At 47.6% G+C, this 19,223-nt stretch overlaps 1 protein-coding gene across 2 annotated transcripts in view; it reads right to left on the reverse strand.

The window, feature by feature from the left end:
• Positions 1–19,223, reverse strand: part of PIBF1 (progesterone immunomodulatory binding factor 1) — a 344,403-nt gene that overhangs the window by 267,529 nt on the left and 57,651 nt on the right. For both annotated transcript variants that reach the window (XM_075336819.1, XM_075336818.1), the window contains exon 5: positions 3,977–4,096. In XM_075336819.1, the coding sequence (XP_075192934.1) occupies positions 3,977–4,096 (120 nt within the window). The remainder of the gene's footprint in view (positions 1–3,976; positions 4,097–19,223) is intronic.

Consider the following 19,223-nt stretch of genomic DNA (forward strand, 5'->3'; position numbering starts at 1 on the left):
GTGTGTGTGTGTGTGTGTGTGTGGTGTGTGGTGTGTGTGTGTGTGTGTGTGTGTGGTGTGTTGTGCAGTGCGCGCGCGTGTGTGTATGTGTGTTGGGGGGAGGTGTGCACTCCCCATCGTGCTCCATCCCCCATGCAGCGCACTCCCCATCGTGCTCCATCCCCTATGCTGCGCACCCCCCATCGTGCTCCATCTCCCATGCTGCGCACTCCCAAACGTGCTCCATCCGCCATGCTGCGCACTTCCAAACGTGGTCCATCCGCCATGCTGCGCACTCCCAAACGTGCTCCATCCGCCATACTCCGCACTCCCAAACGTGCTCCATCCTCCATACTCCGCACTCCCCATCGTGCTGCATCCCCCATGCTGCGCACTCCCAAACGTGCTCCATCCGCCATGCTGCGCACTCCCAAACGTGCTCCATCCGCCATGCTGCGCACTCCCAAACGTGCTCCATCCGCCATGCTGCGCACTCCCAAACGTGCTCCATCCGCCATGCTGCGCACTCCCAAACGTGCTACATCCGCCATGCTGCGCACTCCCAAACGTGCTCCATCCGCCATGCTGCGCACTCCCAAACGTGCTCCATCCGCCATGCTGCGCACTCCCAAACGTGCTCTATCCGCCATGCTGCGCCAGCATCAGCCTCTCTGCCCGCAGCATCAGCCTCTCTCCCCGCAGCATCAGCCTCTCTGTCCCCAGCATCAGCCTCTCTGTCCCCAGCATCAGCCTCTCTGTCCCCAGCATCAGCCTCTCTGTCCCCAGCATCAGCCTCTCTGTCCCCAGCATCAGCCTCTCTGTCCCCAGCATCAGCCTCTCTGTCCCCAGCATCAGCCTCTCCATCCCAGCCTTCCCCAGGATCAGCCTCTCTCCTCCCAGCCTCCTCCAGCACGCCATGCTCCTCTGCCGACACTCACACACCCGATCGCATACACTCACACACACCCACACACACCCGATCGCATACACTCACGCACACACACATTGACGATATTGCACATACGCGCTCATACTCACAACATCCGGAGATACCACATGCTTCTGGCCATGTGATCCTCCGACAGGTCCTGGAAGGTCACAACAGCACAGTATCGCCGCCGAGAAGCAAGCGATATCGCCGGATGCTGTGAGTGTGTGGATGCGATGTGATGTATGTGTGAGGTGTGTGTGAGAGTGAGTGTGAGCCGGTGTACACTGTTAACTATGATACACATCGGGTAACCAAGGGACCTTAGTTACCCGATGTGTATAATGGTTAACAGCGTTCACGGGCTCCGTGAAGATCCCAGCATCGCAAGGTTATGTCTGGCGCTGCTGGGATCGTGACGGAGCCGGTGTAGAAGCAAGCGATATCCCAGGATGTTGTGAGTGTGTGGATGTGATGTGTGAGGTGTGTGTGAGAGTGAGTGTGATCTGATGTGTGTGTGTGTACTCACCTGGGAGTCGGAGCTACGTGTCAGTTGGGCAAGAGCGAGCGTGAATTGCGTGAGGGGGGCGGGGCCTGCAGAGAGCCGGGGCGAGAGGCCAATCCGTGGGGGGGGGCGGGGCCATGGCGAGCCCAGCGGCCAATCAGCTTTGTGTCACCGTAAGGACACAATTTTGGAGCATGACAGACAGACAGACAGACAGACAGAATAAGGCAAATATATATATATATATATATATATATATATATATTATATATATATATACATACATACATACATACATACACACACACACATATATATACATACAGTTAGGTCCAGAAATATTTCGACAGTGACAATTTTCGCGAGTTGGGCTCTGCATGCCACCACATTGGATTTGAAATGAAACCTCTACAACAGAATTCAAGTGCAGATTGTAACGTTTAATTTGAAGGTTTGAACAAAAATATCTGATAGAAATTGTAGGAATTGTACACATTTCTTTACAAACACTCCACATTTTAGGAGGTCAAAAGTAATTGGACAAATAAACCAAACCCAAACAAAATATTTTTATTTTCAATATTTTGTTGCGAATCCTTTGGAGGCAATCACTGCCTTAAGTCTGGAACCCATGGACATCACCAAACGCTGGGTTTCCTCCTTCTTAATGCTTTGCCAGGCCTTTACAGCCGCAGCCTTCAGGTCTTGCTTGTTTGTGGGTCTTTCCGTCTTAAGTCTGGATTTGAGCAAGTGAAATGCATGCTCAATTGGGTTAAGATCTGGTGATTGACTTGGCCATTGCAGAATGTTCCACTTTTTTGCACTCATGAACTCCTGGGTAGCTTTGGCTGTATGCTTGGGGTCATTGTCCATCTGTACTATGAAGCGCCGTCCGATCAACTTTGCGGCATTTGGCTGAATCTGGGCTGAAAGTATATCCCGGTACACTTCAGAATTCATCCGGCTACTCTTGTCTGCTGTTATGTCATCAATAAACACAAGTGACCCAGTGCCATTGAAAGCCATGCATGCCCATGCCATCACGTTGCCTCTACCATGTTTTACAGAGGATGTGGTGTGCCTTTGATCATGTGCCGTTCCCTTTCTTCTCCAAACTTTTTTCTTCCCATCATTCTGGCACAGGTTGATCTTTGTCTCATCTGTCCATAGAATACTTTTCCAGAACTGAGCTGGCTTCATGAGGTGTTTTTCAGCAAATTTAACTCTGGCCTGTCTATTTTTGGAATTGATGAATGGTTTGCATCTAGATGTGAACCCTATGTATTTACTTTCATGGAGTCTTCTCTTTACTGTTGACTTAGAGACAGATACACCTACTTCACTGAGAGTGTTCTGGACTTCAGTTGATGTTGTGAACGGGTTCTTCTTCACCAAAGAAAGTATGCGGCGATCATCCACCACTGTTGTCATCCGTGGACGCCCAGGCCTTTTTGAGTTCCCAAGCTCACCAGTCAATTCCTTTTTTCTCAGAATGTACACGACTGTTGATTTTGCTACTCCAAGCATGTCTGCTATCTCTCTGATGGATTTTTTCTTTTTTTTCAGCCTCAGGATGTTCTGCTTCACCTCAATTGAGAGTTCCTTAGACCGCATTTTGTCTGGTCACAGCAACAGCTTCCAAATGCAAAACCACACACCTGTCATCAACCCCAGACCTTTTAACTACTTCATTGATTACAGGTTAACGAGGGAGACGCCTTCAGAGTTAATTGCAGCCCTTAGAGTCCCTTGTCCAATTACTTTTGGTCCCTTGAAAAAGAGGAGGCTATGCATTACAGAGCTATGATTCCTAAACCCTTTCTCCGATTTGGATGTGAAAACTCTCATATTGCAGCTGGGAGTGTGCACTTACAATTATATATATAATATGGGCTGAATTTCTGAACATGTTTTTGTAAACAGCTAAAATAACAAAACTTGTGTCACTGTCCAAATATTTCTGGCCCTGACTGTATGTATGTATGTATGTATGTATGTATGTATGTATGTATGTATGTATGTGTGTATATATATATATATATATATATATATATATATATATATATAAAAAAAAATAATCACACACACACACAATAGTAAAGGCAGGTTAATCGCTTTACAATGGTGGTGCCGAGAATGACACCTCACATACCTGCAACATGTGACCTTTACAATGAAAAGAGAGCTAAATATACCAAACACACGCACGGGACAAAACATCTGGAAGAAGTTGAAAAACATGCTTGGCTAGATTTATCTTCTGCCGTTTCCATGTTCATAAGGCAAATATTGACCAAGCCATAGGTCAGCATTACCCACCAAGAGAAATAAATCCGAGGATGTACTAAAACAGAAGCAGCCTGACAACATCTACTTTGCATTGCTAAAATCCTGCAATGCAAAAGAAAATACAGAATCAAACAGAGGGGTCTGCATAATGTCAGAAGCATGTGAGAGGTGGACGACCACCATGGGAGCTGCTTCATGCCAATCTACAACACATAGTAGAGACACCTCACAGAGTGGTAAACCTGGCTATACCCTGTGACCGCCCAATAACGCACCTCGAGCAGACCCTTCAGCTGCTGCTTGTGTCCATGCTCCTCGTCACACTGCTTCTCATTCTTCATTTGGAGGTCACTTATTTTATTTTTTAGCGGATGAAGCGCTTCATAGAAACGCACCTGAAATAAAGAGAAATACATTCCTTTACCATTCATAGCAACAGAGTCGTGCGAAACAAGGTATTATGTCTACATATCCAGTGAAAATGTGGCAACATATGCAGTTACATCCGTTACATTAGATTGGAGAGAAATTCTCCCGTAGTTGCTATTATTGCTTCCAGATTACAGTAAGGCCCTTGCTGATCCCACATTATGCCCTGAGGCAGCCATAGACATCACATTGTGTTGGAGGATAGTAGTAATAATAAAACCCGGCACACTATGGGATACTTTACAACTATGAACAGTCCGTGAAAAACATCTCATTGCAGTTTTGGTCAATTCTACACCTTCATCAGAAACACGCGGTATTGCTGTGGATTGTAGTGAGTATATCTACCTCACAGAGGGATCAATGGCGGTAGGGCGGACTGTGCAAGCTGTGTGGACCTAGGTGATCTGAGGTGGAGTATGGTGACATAGTCAATCACCGAAAAAGTGCTTCTTCTGTGACTATGTCACAATACCTCACTGCAGATCACAGGTCCACACAGCTTGCACACTCCGCCCTACTGCCATTAATACCACTGAGAATTAAGGCCCAGTCACAAACAACGACTTATCAGCGATCCCGAAAACGATGCCACCTGATAGGGATCGCAGGTAAGTCGCTGGGAGGTCGCAGGTGAGATGTCACACAGTCCGATCTTACCAACGATGGAGGAACAATACAGGTTGCAGTAGCGACCTGTATAATGATCTCAGCAGTCACTGTGACCCTGTCACACAGTGTCAAACACAGCGATGTGTCCTGCCCAGCAGGACATCACCTTTGAAGAAAATGGCCTGGACCATTCTGCAACGACCAGCGACATCACAGCAGGGGCCTGATCGCTGGTAGGTGTCACACATAAGATCGCTAACGGGATCGCTACTGCGTCACAGAAACCGTGACTTAGCTGCAATCTCGCTAGCGATCTCATTATGTGTGACGGTACCTTTAGATATACTCACTACAATCCACAGCAACACCGCGTGTTTCTGATTAAGGTGTATAATTGACCGAAACGTCAATGAATTGTTTTCCACAGACTTTTCCTGGTTGTAAATAAATTCACAATCTTGTAAAGCATCTACTGTTGTGTCGGATTTTATTGCTACTACTATGGACGGATTGGGACTCTACTCTGGCACCTCATCACCCTGTACCAGAATGCAGGACACAATTCAAGTATGTTGGAGAATGACGCTCATCTTATTCTGGGGGGACCTCTGGGCAATGTTAAGTCCTCTGACACCCACTGTTAAAATATGTGTGCACAACTAATTTTCACGTGAATTTCATTAGTTTCTTCATTGTTGAACAGAGTGAAAAAAAAGTAAATAAAAAAAAAAATAAGTGGATCCAGTGACTATGGAGAATCTTCACGGAGGTATTTAGGAGAATAAATCCTCCCACATCCCCCTCCCCTTCTATGGATATTGCTCCAGAAGAAAATGTTAAAGGTTTTTCGGTTTTGTTTGTAAATAAATTGTAATCGTCGTGTAATTAAAAACGGTACAAATCCTTAAGATCTTAGACGTTTTCAGGAATGATCCATTGTTTACATTCAGAAGCTGAAACCCTGATCACATCCAGCAGAGAGAGGTCACACCTATGTATGCCTTCTATCCCTTTATCATCACATTATTTTAATAATGTTTTTACTTTATTGTAAGCTATGTTGCAATTCCTCTTCCTAAAAAGAGCGAGTCTTTTCCAAAATAATTAGATGTCAAACAAAATGGGCGGTGGGGTAGTTGTTATACTTAGCACGTGTGAAAGGAGCGTCAATCTGAGAATCCATAATCACTAAAAATATAAAGTGTGCATGAACTGTGTTTAAAGGGCGTCCATTAAGGAGGTTGTCCAGGTTTATTATACTGATGACTTAGCGCCTGGAAATGTCATCAGTTACTACATATACGTTTCTACAGACGGACATCAGAACGTAGTCGACTACGTTCGGGTGTCCGTCTGCAGAAAATGTATATGTGCAAAAATGGTACTAAACAGAGCACTAACGCTAACGTAGTGTGCTCCATTACAGTCAATGCATCCGAAACCCGGTTTACAGAGTGGGGGAGGGGCGGTTCGGAAGGATGCCCCGACGGGACCTGTTAACGTAAGGCAAAGCGCAATGTGAAAGGAGCCTAAGGCTGCTTTCACACTACGTTTTTTTAACATGCATCCTGAATGTTTTTTTTGCTGCAAAAGCAGATCCTGTTTTTCCAAAGAGAAACGCATGCAAAAGCAAGTGTCATTTTACAGGATCCTGTCACTTGAAATTATGGGCGAGTATCGGAGTCATGTGACCGGGAGTGAGGGGAACTGAATGTGATAGACTGGAAATTGAGATGGAGAAAGAGAGAGAGAGAAAAAAAAAAGAAACAGGAAAAAAAAAAGTGAAAAAGAGAAAAAAAAAAAAAAAAAAAAAAAGAGAGAGAAAAAGAAGAGAGAGACACTACGGCCCCCATCATCACCGCAAACACCGGCACTACCGCCCCCATCATCACCGCACACACCGGCACTACCGCCCTATCATCACCGCACACATGCAGGCACTACCGCCCCCATCATCACCTTACACACGCAGGCACTACCGCCCCCATCATCACCGCACACACACACAGGCACTACCACCCCCATCATCACTGCACACACGCAGGCACTACTGCCCCATCATCACTGCACACACGAAAACACTACCGTCCCTATCATCACCGCACAGATACCGGCACTACCTGAGTGACGTCACTACTGATAACTTAACTCTACTCACTTCAGTTGCTCCGTGGAGCTCACAGGAGCGGCGGTGTTCTACTGCTGCTCCTGTCAGCTTCCGATGTAGCAGAGCTGAAAGTGTCAAGGGACCTCGTGTGGATGGATTACACAGAACCTGCAGGGGTATTTGGGAATTTTAATAAAGTGGTGAAAGAGGGTGGGTTTTTTTGTTTTTTTATTCCAAATAAAGGATTTTTCGGTGTTTGTGTTTATTTACTTTCACTTACAGGTTAATCATAGGGGGTGTCTCATAGATGCCTGCCATGATTAACCTAGGACTTGGTGGCAGCTATGGGCCGCCATTAACTACTTATTACCCCAATTGCCACCGCACCAGGGCAATTCGGGATGAGCCGGGTAGAGTCCCGGGACGCGCACATCTAATGGATGCGCCAATTCCTAGCGGCTGCTGGCTGATATTTTTAGGCTGGGGGGCTCCCCATAACGTGGGGCTCCTCATTCTGAGAATACCAGCCTTCAGCTGTGTGGCTTTACTTTGGCTGGTATAAAAAAAGGGGGAGGACCGCATGCCTTTTTTTTTTAATTACCGTATTTATTTGACTGGACGATATAGACCCGCCCACTGGTGGCTGTGATTGGTTGCAGTGACACAGCTGTCACTCATCGTGGGGGACTGTCTGAATGCAACCATACATAGGCGCCAGTGGGCTGGGAAGCAGTGAATACGAGATGGAATAATGAGCGGCCGGCATTTTAAAAAGAGGAGAAGCTGCCAGAGCAGTGTGACAGCCGTGCAGCACCGTGCCGGTGAGTATGAGAGAGGGGGTGAGAGGGAGAGACAAAGACAGAGAGAAAGAGAGAGAGAAGAGAGAAGAGAGACAGACAAACTGATCACGCCAGGCTGGTTTCTGCCCAACAGGATCCGGTCTATCAGCATGCCAGCGTTCACATGTGTTTGCGTGGAGTATAGTCAGGATCCAGTGATCCTGCAGTATTTGGACGCAGCTCAAAAATGCTACAAGTAGCGTTTTTGAAAAATGTTAAAATACTGCAACTCGCTGGATCCTCACTATAACGCACGCAAACGCATGTCAACGCATGTTGACACGCGTCCATTGCAAATGCATTGAAAATAAAACGTATTTGCACTGGATCCGCTTTTGCAACAAAAAAACGTTCAGGATGCATGTTAAAAAACCGTAGTGTGAAAGCAACCTAAAATGAGTAGGGACTGAACGGCAGTACAGGAGGACGGCCACAAGATGAGTGGAGCTGTGCTGTTGGGCTTGGTTCACTGTTTACGGTATATCTGGCAAAGATGAAAATAGCTGATCGGTAGGTAGGGTGCTAGGATTGGGACCCAACACATCACATAATCTGAGAAAGACTGATGGCACATCCTTATCTTTCTAAGGCTACTTTCACACTTCAATCTTTTTCCATCAGTCACAATCCGTTGCCTTGAGAAAATACGGTATCCTGCAACATATTTTGCAGGATTTACGGTAGTTTTTTCCCCAGACTTGTATTAACGACGGATCGCGACTGATGGCCGTGCGTTGCATCCACCGCGCGACGGATCAGTCATGGAATGACTGACAGTCGGGCCGAAGGAACTGACACTAACGTTTTTTGGAGCGTCAAAAAAAACCTCACTGCGCCGGATTCCGCCACAATCCGTCAAGAGGTATAATGGTTGTCTATGGTGCAGGATTCAGCCGTAATCCGTTGCACGACAGAATCCAGTGCTGGATTCCGTGATTTGCTACTGAGCATGCCCAGTATGTACACAGTCACATTGCAAGGCTCCAGATTGGATTGTTCCTATCAAACCTCACACAATTTTAGCTATAACAACATTTATTCTGCCCCTTTCTCTACAAACTGTCACAGATGGCCTATGATTGATTGCTCTCAGTGAGAGAAACAAAGAAGGGAATTTTGTTTACTTACCGTAAATTCCTTTTCTTCTAGCTCCAATTGGGAGACCCAGACAATTGGGTGTATAGCTACTGCCTCCGGAGGCCACACAAAGTATTACACTTAAAAGTGTAAGGCCCCTCCCCTTCTGGCTATACACCCCCCCGTGGGATCACGGGCTCCTCAGTTTTAGTGCAAAAGCAAGAAGGAGGAAAGCCAATAACTGTTTTAAATACAAATTCAACCCGAGAAACAGCCTCGGAGAACTGAACTGTTCAACATGAACAACATGTGCACCCGAAAAAAACAAACTTCCTAAGAAAACAGGGCGGGTGCTGGGTCTCCCAATTGGAGCTAGAAGAAAAGGAATTTACGGTAAGTAAACAAAATTCCCTTCTTCTTTGTCGCTCCTAATTGGGAGACCCAGACAATTGGGACGTCCAAAAGCAGTCCCTGGGTGGGTAAAAGAATACCTCGTGATAGGGCCGTCAAACAGCCCTTTCCTACAGGTGAGCCACCGCCGCCTGAAGGACTTGTCTACCTAGGCCGGCATCCGCCGAAGCGTAGGTATGCACCTGATAATGCTTGGTAAAAGTGTGCAGACTCGACCAGGTAGCCGCCTGGCACACCTGCTGAGCCGTAGCCTGGTGCCGTAATGCCCAGGACGCACCCACGGCTCTGGTAGAATGGGCCTTCAGTCCTGATGGAATCGGAAGCCCAGCCGAACGGTAGGTGTGAAGAATTGGTTCCTTGATCCACCGCGCAAGGGTGGATTTGGAAGCTTGCGACCCTTTACGCTGACCAGCGACAAGGACAAAGAGTGCATCCGAGCGGCGCAGAGACGCCGTGCGGGAAATGTAGATCCTGAGTGCTCTCACCAGATCCAATAAATGCAAACCCTTTTCAAATTGGTGAACTGGATGCGGACACAAAGACGGTAAAGTGATATCTTGATTGAGATGAAAGGAAGATACCACCTTGGGAAGAAATTCTGGAATTGGACGCAGAACTACCTTGTCCTGGTGAAACACCAGGAATGGAGATCTGCATGATAACGCCGCCAGCTCGGACACTCTCCGAAGAGACGTGACCGCCACTAGAAAGGCCACTTTCTGTGAAAGACGAGAAAGGGAAACCTCCTTCATAGGCTCGAAAGGCGGCTTCTGGAGAGCAATTAGAACCTTGTTCAGGTCCCAGGGCTCCAACGGCCGCTTGTAAGGGGGGACGATATGACAAACCCCTTGCAGGAACGTGCGTACCTGAGGAAGTCGCGCCAGGCGTTTCTGAAAAAATACGGATAGCGCGGAGACTTGACCTTTAAGGGAGCCAAGCGACAAACCTTTTTCCAACCCAGACTGCAGGAAGGAAAGAAAAGTAGGCAATGCAAAAGGCCAGGGAGAAACTCCCTGAGCAGAGCACCAAGATAGGAATATCCTCCACGTCCTGTGGTAGATCTTGGCGGAGGATGGCTTCCTAGCCTGTCTCATGGTGGCAACCACTTCATGAGATAAACCTGAGGCCGCTAGGATCCAGGACTCAATGGCCACACAGTCAGGTTCAGGGACGCAGAATTCAGATGGAAAAACGGCCCTTGAGACAGCAAGTCTGGACGGTCTGGTAGTGCCCACGGATGGCCTACCGTGAGGTGCCACAGATCCGGGTACCACGACCTCCTTGGCCAGTCTGGAGCGACGAGAATGGCGCGGCGGCAGTCGGACCTGATTTTGCGGAGCACTCTGGGCAACAATGCCAGAGGTGGGAACACATACGGTAGCCGGAACTGCGACCAATCTTGAACTAAGGCGTCTGCCGCCAGAGCTCGGTGATCGTGAGACCGTGCCATGAAAACCGGGACTTTGTTGTTGTGCCGTGACGCAATCAGGTCGACGTCCGGCATCCCCCAGCGGCGACAGATCTCCTGAAACACGTCCGGGTGAAGGGACCATTCCCCTGCGTCCATGCCCTGGCGACTGAGAAAGTCTGCTTCCCAGTTTTCTACGCCTGGGATGTGAACTGCGGATATGGTGGATGCAGTGTCTTCCACCCACGTCAGAATCCGCCGGACTTCCTGGAAGGCTTGCCGACTGCGTGTTCCCCCTTGGTGGTTGATGTATGCCACCGCTGTGGAGTTGTCCGACTGAATTCGGATCTGCTTGCCTTCCAGCCACTGTTGGAAGGCTTGTAGGGCAAGATAGACTGCTCTGATTTCCAGAACATTGATCTGAAGGGTGGACTCTTTCCGAGTCCACGTACCTTGAGCCCTGTGGTGGAGAAACACTGCTCCCCACCCTGTTAGACTCGCATCTGTCGTGACCACCGCCCAGGATGGGGGTAGGAACGACTTTCCTTTTGACAATGAGGTGGGAAGAAGCCACCACCGGAGAGATTCCTTGGCTGCCTGAGAGAGGAAGACCTCCCTGTCGAGGGACGTCGACTTCCCGTCCCATTGGCGGAGAATGTCCCATTGTAATGGACGCAGATGAAACTGCGCAAAAGGAACTGCTTCCATTGCTGCTACCATCTTCCCTAGGAAGTGCATGAGGCGCCTCAAGGGGTGCGACTGGCCCTGCAGGAGAGATTGCACCCCTGTCTGTAGCGAGCACTGTTTGTCCAGTGGAAGTTTCACTATCGCTGAGAGAGTATGAAACTCCATGCCAAGATATATTAGTGATTGGGTCGGGGTTAGATTTGACTTTGAAAAGTTGATGATCCACCCGAAACTCTGGAGAGTCTTCAGTGCCACGTTCAGACTGTGTTGGCATGCCTCTTGAGAGGGTGCCTTGATAAGTAGATCGTCTAAATACGGGATCACAGAGTGACCTTGCGAGTGCAGGACTGCTACTACTGCTGCCATGACCTTGGTGAAGACCCGAGGGGCTGTCGCCAGCCCGAAAGGTAGAGCTACGAACTGCAGGTGTTCGCTTCCTATAACGAAGCGTAGAAAACGCTGATGCTCTGGCGCAATCGGCACGTGGAGATAAGCATCCTTGATGTCTATTGATGCTAGGAAATCTCCTTGAGACATTGAGGCGATAACGGAGCGGAGAGATTCCATCCGGAACCTCCTGGTTTTTACGTGTTTGTTGAGCAGCTTTAGATCCAGGACGGGACGGAACGACCCGTCTTTCTTTGGCACCACAAACAAATTGGAGTAAAAACCGTGGCCTTGTTCCTGAAGAGGAACGGAAGTCACCACTCCTTCCGCCTTTAGAGCGGACACCGCTTGCAGCAGAGCATCGGCTCGGTCGGGCGGTGGAGAAGTTCTGAAGAAACGAGTTGGAGGACGAGAGCTGAACTCTATCCTGTACCCGTGAGACAGAATGTCTCTCACCCAACGGTCTTTGACCTGTGACAGCCAAATGTCGCCAAAGCGGGAGAGCCTGCCACCGACCGAGGATGCGGAGAGAGGAGACTGAAAGTCATGAGGAAGCCGTCTTGGTAACGGTTCTTCCGGCTGGCTTTTTTGGGCGTGATTGAGTCCGCCAAGAATCTGAGCTCCTCTGATCCTTTTGAGTCCTTTTGGACGAGTAGAATTGGGACCTGCCTGAGCCTCGAAAGGACCGAAAACCAGACTGTCCCCTCCTCTGTTGGGGTTTGTTTTGTCTGGGTTGCGGTAAGGATGAATCCTTACCCTTGGAGTGTTTAATGATTTCATCCAAACGCTCACCAAACAATCGGTCACGAGAAAAAGGCAAACTGGTTAAGCACTTCTTGGAAGAAGAATCTGCCTTCCATTCTCTCAACCACAGGGCTCTGCGTAAAACCACGGAGTTGGCTGACGCCACCGCCGTACGGCTCGTAGAGTCTAGGACAGCATTAATCGCGTAAGACGCGAATGCAGACATTTGAGAGGTCAATGGTGCCACCTGCGGAGCAGATGTACGTGTGACCGTGTCGACCTGTGTAAGGCCAGCTGAAATAGCTTGGAGTGCCCATACGGCTGCGAATGCTGGCACCAACGACGCTCCAATAGCTTCATAGATGGATTTTAACCAGAGCTCCATCTGTCTGTCAGTGGCATCTTTAAAGGGAACCTGTCATCAGGAATTTGGCTTTCAACCTAAACGTTTCCCCCTCTGCAGCTCGTGGGCTGCATTCTAGGAAGGTTTTTGTACTTTTTGTGCCCCTTTTTAAACCAAAATAAACACTTTATAAACTTGTACCTTTCTGTTTGAAAATCTTGTTAATTTTCCATGTGGGCGGGCCGTGTGGCGTCCGTTGCTGTAGCTTACGCCGTCCCCCATGCTCCAAATCATGCCTCATAACGCCGCCCACTGCGCCGAGGTCCCGTGCACGCCGGGACACCTAGTGACGTGGTCGCAGGCACGAGAGTATGGGCGGCGCTGTGATTGCATCGCAAGTGCGCGCCCATACTCTCGTGTGCGCGCTCTCCCCTCTGTACGTCGCTCAGATCCTCTGCTTCTCCTGTGCTCCGCTCCTCCCATCTATTTCCTGCTGCAGGGTACGATGGGAAGGAGGTGACGTCGGGCCGGCGCAGAACGCTGGAGGCAGTGGGGGAGAGCGCGCACACGAGAGTATGGGCGGGCACTTGCGATGCAATCACAGCGCCGCCCATACTCTCGTGCATGCGACCACGTCACTAGGTGTCCCGGCGTGCACGGGACCTCGGCGCAGTGGGCGGCGTTATGAGGCATGATTTGGAGCATGGGGGACGGCGTAAGCTACAGCAACGGACGCCACACGGCCCGCCCACATGGAAAATTAACAAGATTTTCAAACAGAAAGGTACAAGTTTATAAAGTGTTTATTTTGGTTTAAAAAGGGGCACAAAAAGTACAAAAACCTTCCTAGAATGCAGCCCACGAGCTGCAGAGGGGGAAACGTTTAGGTTGAAAGCCAAATTCCTGATGACAGGTTCCCTTTAAGTGCCGCCCCATCTTCCACTGCAACTAGAGATCTGGCTGCAAGCCTGGAGATTGGAGGGTCCACCTTGAGACACTGTGTCCAGCCCTTGACCACGTCAGGGGGAAAAGGATAGCGCGTATCTTTAAGCCGTTTGGAGAAACGCTTATCTGGATAAGCGTGGTGTTTCTGGATTGCGTCTCTAAAGTCAGAGTGGTCCAGAAAAGTGCTTAATTTACGCTTGGGATACCTGAAATGGAATTTCTCCTGCTGTGAAGCTGCCTCCTCCGCAGGAGGAGCTGGTGGAGAAATATCTAACATCTTATTGATGGACGCTATAAGATCATTCACTATGGCGTCACCATCCGGGGTATCTAGATTGAGAGCGGCCCCAGTATCAGAATCCTGATCAGTTACATCCGCCTCATCACACAGAGAGTCGTCCCGCTGGGACCCTGACCAGTGTGATGAAGTTGAGGGTCGCTCATAGCGAGCCCGCTTAGGTTGTCTGGGACTGTCGTCCGAGTCAGAGCCGTCACCCTGGGGTGCATGTGACACCCCCGGAGCTAGGAAGTGTTCCAGCTGAGGGGGACCAGGGGGCAATGAATCAACAGTGCCCATGGTCTGAGTTACTGGTCTAGACTGCAATGTTTCAAGAATTTTAGACATAGTCATAGACAATCTGTCAGCAAAAGCTGCAAACTCCGTCCCTGTCACCTGGACAGCATTCACAGGTGGTTCTCCCTGGGTCACCTCTAGCAGAGGCCCCGGCTGAGCAATTGCCACAGGGGCCGAGCACTGCACACAATGGGGGTCAGTGGAACCTGCCGGTAGAGCAGCCCCACATGCGGTACAGGCAGCATATAAAGTCCGTGCCTTGGCACTTTTGCTTTTTGCGGACGACATGCTGTTGTCTCCTTGAGAAATCTAAGGAGGGTATATAGCAGAAAATCACCAGCGACCGTACAGTGTAAAGTATTGCCAGCACAAAATACAAAGTACACTATGGCACAAGTGGGGGAGAGCCCTTGAGGGCTGCTTACCGCCCGCTGAAAAGCGGGTGTGAGGTCGTAGAATCCCTTGTCTGGGTCTCCCAGCCTCCCCTCTGCAGCTCAGCGTGCAGGCAGGAATGGCTGCCGGCGTCCTGTGAAGAGGGGCGGACCGTGGGCGTGCCACAAACAAAAGTGCGGGAAACTGCGTCCCACTGTGCCTAGTGTGAGGGCTGGAGTATGTAAAACAGACTCCAGCTCTTAGCGCTGCTGGTCTGTACAGCGTCCCGCCCTCCTCCTGACTGGCAGGTCTGGGGGCGGGAACGATACGAACTAGGCCGCAAAAGCCGGGGACTGTAGTAATCTAGCGCGGCCGTCATATATGCACGGCCAGCGCGGAAGTCCCCGGCGCACCACAAATCCCAGCCGCGACGCAGTAAACACTGACCCCAGCGGCCGGATCGGCCGATCGTACTAAGTCTCCTCACTCAGCAGAGCTGTAGTGAGTAACGGCACAAGCGCAGCAGCGCTGTTTACCCCGGCGCACTAACACACCCAGCAATGCTGCAGTGTGCGTGCGGTAAGCACGGGGACACGGAGTACCTTAATGAAGCAGGGTCCTGTCCCTGAGGAAACTCCGCTCCGTATCCAGCAGATCCTCCAGGGGCTGTGGATGGAGCACGGTCTCAGTGCCCGGAGACCGGTAAAGTCCCACTTCACCCAGAGCCCTAATGGGGATGGGGAAGGAATCAGCATGTGGGCTCCAGCCTCCGTACCCGCAATGGGTACCTCAACCTTAACAAACACCGCCGACCGCAAGTGGGGTGAGAAGGGAGCATGCTGGGGGCCCCCGTATGGGCCCTCTTTTCTTCCATCCGACATAGTCAGCAGCTGCTGCTGACTAAACAGTGGAGCTATGCGTGCATGTCTGACCTCCTTCGCACAAAGCATAAAACTGAGGAGCCCGTGATCCCACGGGGGGGTGTATAGCCAGAAGGGGAGGGGCCTTACACTTTTAAGTGTAATACTTTGTGTGGCCTCCGGAGGCAGTAGCTATACACCCAATTGTCTGGGTCTCCCAATTAGGAGCGACAAAGAAATTAAAATTTTGTAGTTGTGATACCTTTTAATGGCTAACTAAAATAAAATATGATGTTTCATATTTTATTTTAGTTAGCCATTTAGTTAGCCATTTAGTTAGCGTTTTTTCGACGCAGGTGCGTTTTTGTGCGTTTTTAGCGGCCAAAACCGCACAAAAACGCAGCGTCAAAAAGACACAGTGTGCGAACCTAGCCTAATAGGTCACCAAAATGTCTGGCACTCCTACTGGGCTGTCCCAAAAACAAACAAATCATGATGGATCCGTCGTAAAACGGATGTAACGACCGCGATAGATCAGTTATTTCACAGGATTCCTGTGAACAGAATCCTGTGAAATAACATCCATTGCGTCCGTTGACAGCTAAAAAACATAACGACTGATCTGACAGATTTGAAATGACTGAAGTGTGAAAGCAGCCTAATGTGAACAGGTGCAAACTGAATATGAAACATAGTAACAAAAAGAAGACAGTTGCTCACTGCAGGGCTAAGATACATGGAATGAAGAATATGGGAATATAGACATGCATTACTGCTATGAAAAAAACACATACAAATTTAGATACTTAGAACACAAAATTAGCCAGATTTTATGTGAGCCCAACAACCAGTAGCATGTTTTTCATAGCAGTAATGCATGTCTATATTCCCATATTCATTGTTCCACATATCACTGCAGTGAGCAACTGTCTCTTTTTTGTTCCTATGTTTCATATTCAGTTTGCACCTGTTCACATTAGATAGATAGGATGTGGCATCAGTCTTTTTCTTAGATTACAGGGTTATTCCTTCTGATTGAGCACTCCTGCTCTTCAGCCTCAGGTGATTATTAGTCTCCATTTGCAGGTTCCTCTCCACCCCTAAATTGTAGGGGGGGGGGGGTTTAACCCATACAGAGGCGTTAGTTTCATAGGGACCCAACAAAAATTAGGTCACCTTGTTGCTGGCTGTTGGGCTCACATAAAATCTAGTTAATTTTGTATGCTAAGTATCTTAATTTTTACATTTTTTTTCCATAGCAGTAATGTATGTCTATATTCCCAGATTCACCGTTTCACATAACTTAGCACTGCAGCGTGCAACGGTCTCCTTTTTGTCCCACAGATCTGCACCGCATCTGTGCATCTGCACAGATAGCACCTAAAACCCAACAATCATGGTGGTCTCAGAAAATAGGAGGAAACAACGTAATGCAAAACAATAACACATCACTTCTACTATATGATGACACGTATTAGTAGAATTGGTGTTGGATATAGACATGGCAATACACCATGTGTAACACAACCATTATATGATGTGAACTCCAAAAACTATATTATATAAACACATATATTGTATAGCATATACTATAAGTACGAATATTCTATAGCACATACTGTAAATCTATACAAGTACACACCTTTTATGGTGTATACTATAAATCTATAGAAGTATGTACATTTTATAGCATACGCTAGAAGTAAAAATAATCTACTACATTTACGGTAAATCTATATAAAGTACATACAATGAATGTATTGCAAACACTATAAGTACATTTATTACATAATGTATACTAGAATACAAAAGTACATATATTTTATAGCATATGAAGTTAAATGAACATGCACTACACAGAATGGCTTAGCTGATGGTTGCAAGCAAACAAATCGCCATTACAGGCTTCTAATATCAGTCATATTGTCTGTTTTAAACACAATCTTTGGCTTCAAACGTCTTGAAGGTAACGTCTATATGTCCCATAACTTTTAGTTACATTCGTGTTCACAGAAGATAAATTACTGTGGCTGGAGCGCCCCCATGTGGTCACAACTCAAATGGCAACAGTTGATGCAATCTTTAGTGACAAGTACTGCAGATCAAATCTGCAACACCAGAAACAGGGGTTAACAAAAAGAAAAAAAATGTCCTTAGTGTATAGTAAAAAATTATGGGGGTGCGGAGTTTGCAGGATTGTTACGACACCTAGAGTCAGCTAGTCATTTTGGTAAGTAGGAGTTGGGCAGTGATATTGATAACCTATCAATTAATATCAAAACTTGGAAAACATATGTGGGCTATGTTAATAAGCCATAACATGCATGTGAACTAATGTACGGCATAGCAACTTACTCACAAATATAAATGAATACATTCTAGCAATGCTTAGGGGTGGTCCGATACCCAAAATGTACTTTCTATCCATCTTTACACTGTAACCATTTTTGAAGTTATCCTTATTATAAAATTCCCTACACTTCTCCCTGATCTTATCCCTAAAAGTGTTTGTTTTTTTTACGGCACTTCTGTGACGTTTCATTTGAGATAAGTCTCAAACGTGATATAGGGGGCTGGAGCTGCAGTCAATCCCTGCAGTGTCCATCATCCCTCCTGGAACAGGACGTCACCAGAGGGAGGCGCTGCGTCACTTACTGGTTTTTGGCAGTGAGTGCTACCAGCACTGCCAACAGACTCTAGCATCACTCTCAAATGAAGAGTCATCAGCGCTAGTGTCACTTAATGCCTCTAGCACTGCCCTCAAATAAAGCGTCATAATCTAGTGTAACTTATTGCCTCTAGCACTGCCCTCAAATGAAGAGTCATCAGCACTGGTGTAACTTATTGCCTCTTGCACTGCCCTCAAATGAAGAGTCATCAGCACTCGTGTAACTTACTGCCTCTAGCACTGCCCTCAAATAAGATGTCATAAGGGAGCAGCAATAGTATCACTCACTACTTCCACATCAGCTCAAGACGCAAAAAAAGCCCTCACACAGCCCCAGATCCTGAAAATGAGAACTTTACAAGTCTCAGAAAATGGAGACAAAAAGAACAAATTCTTTTTTTTTTGACAAAATTTCTGATTTTTTTTTACCACTTTTGTGAATTCAGTCAAATCTTAGACGAGGCAAACAGAATGGACAGCGGTAAAAGATGCCAAATCTATCAGAGTGGTTCATGCAGTTTCATTTTTTTTTTTTTTTAGACTATCAAGTTTACACTACCTATTAGTTGTCTGTGTGCCAGAAATCGCCACCAAAATACAGTGCTGTATCTTAGACCATGCCCCATTACTTTCAATCCACGCCCCATTGCCCGGCAAGCCACTGAAAGTGTCTAAAAGTCATAATAAATAAAGGTGCAGAAAATTAAAGTCAGATTTTTATTGTAAATGACTCCAGAATCGTGCTGTATTTCACTTGGTGTTACATAGATGCACACATAGGGTGTCCATGGTACAGGCCATACAGAACAGTTTTGAGGCCTAAGATATCGAAGTGTTGTACCAAGAGGATAGAAAATCTTCAGAACATCACAACTGCCAACGTCTGCAGGGCTTGGAGAAATGTCAGGTTTCTTTTTGCAGATAAATTACTGGGACTGGTATAAAGTGCATATATGTATATGCAGACCTCTGAATACAATTACATCTTCACTAGAAAAGTAGTCTACCCGCGTTTCTCCACCAATGTTCGAGGTCTTCATATTCTGAAAGGAGGGCACA

This window comes from Anomaloglossus baeobatrachus, chromosome 2 (assembly GCF_048569485.1).
Source record: "Anomaloglossus baeobatrachus isolate aAnoBae1 chromosome 2, aAnoBae1.hap1, whole genome shotgun sequence".
Taxonomy (NCBI): domain Eukaryota; kingdom Metazoa; phylum Chordata; class Amphibia; order Anura; family Aromobatidae; genus Anomaloglossus; species Anomaloglossus baeobatrachus.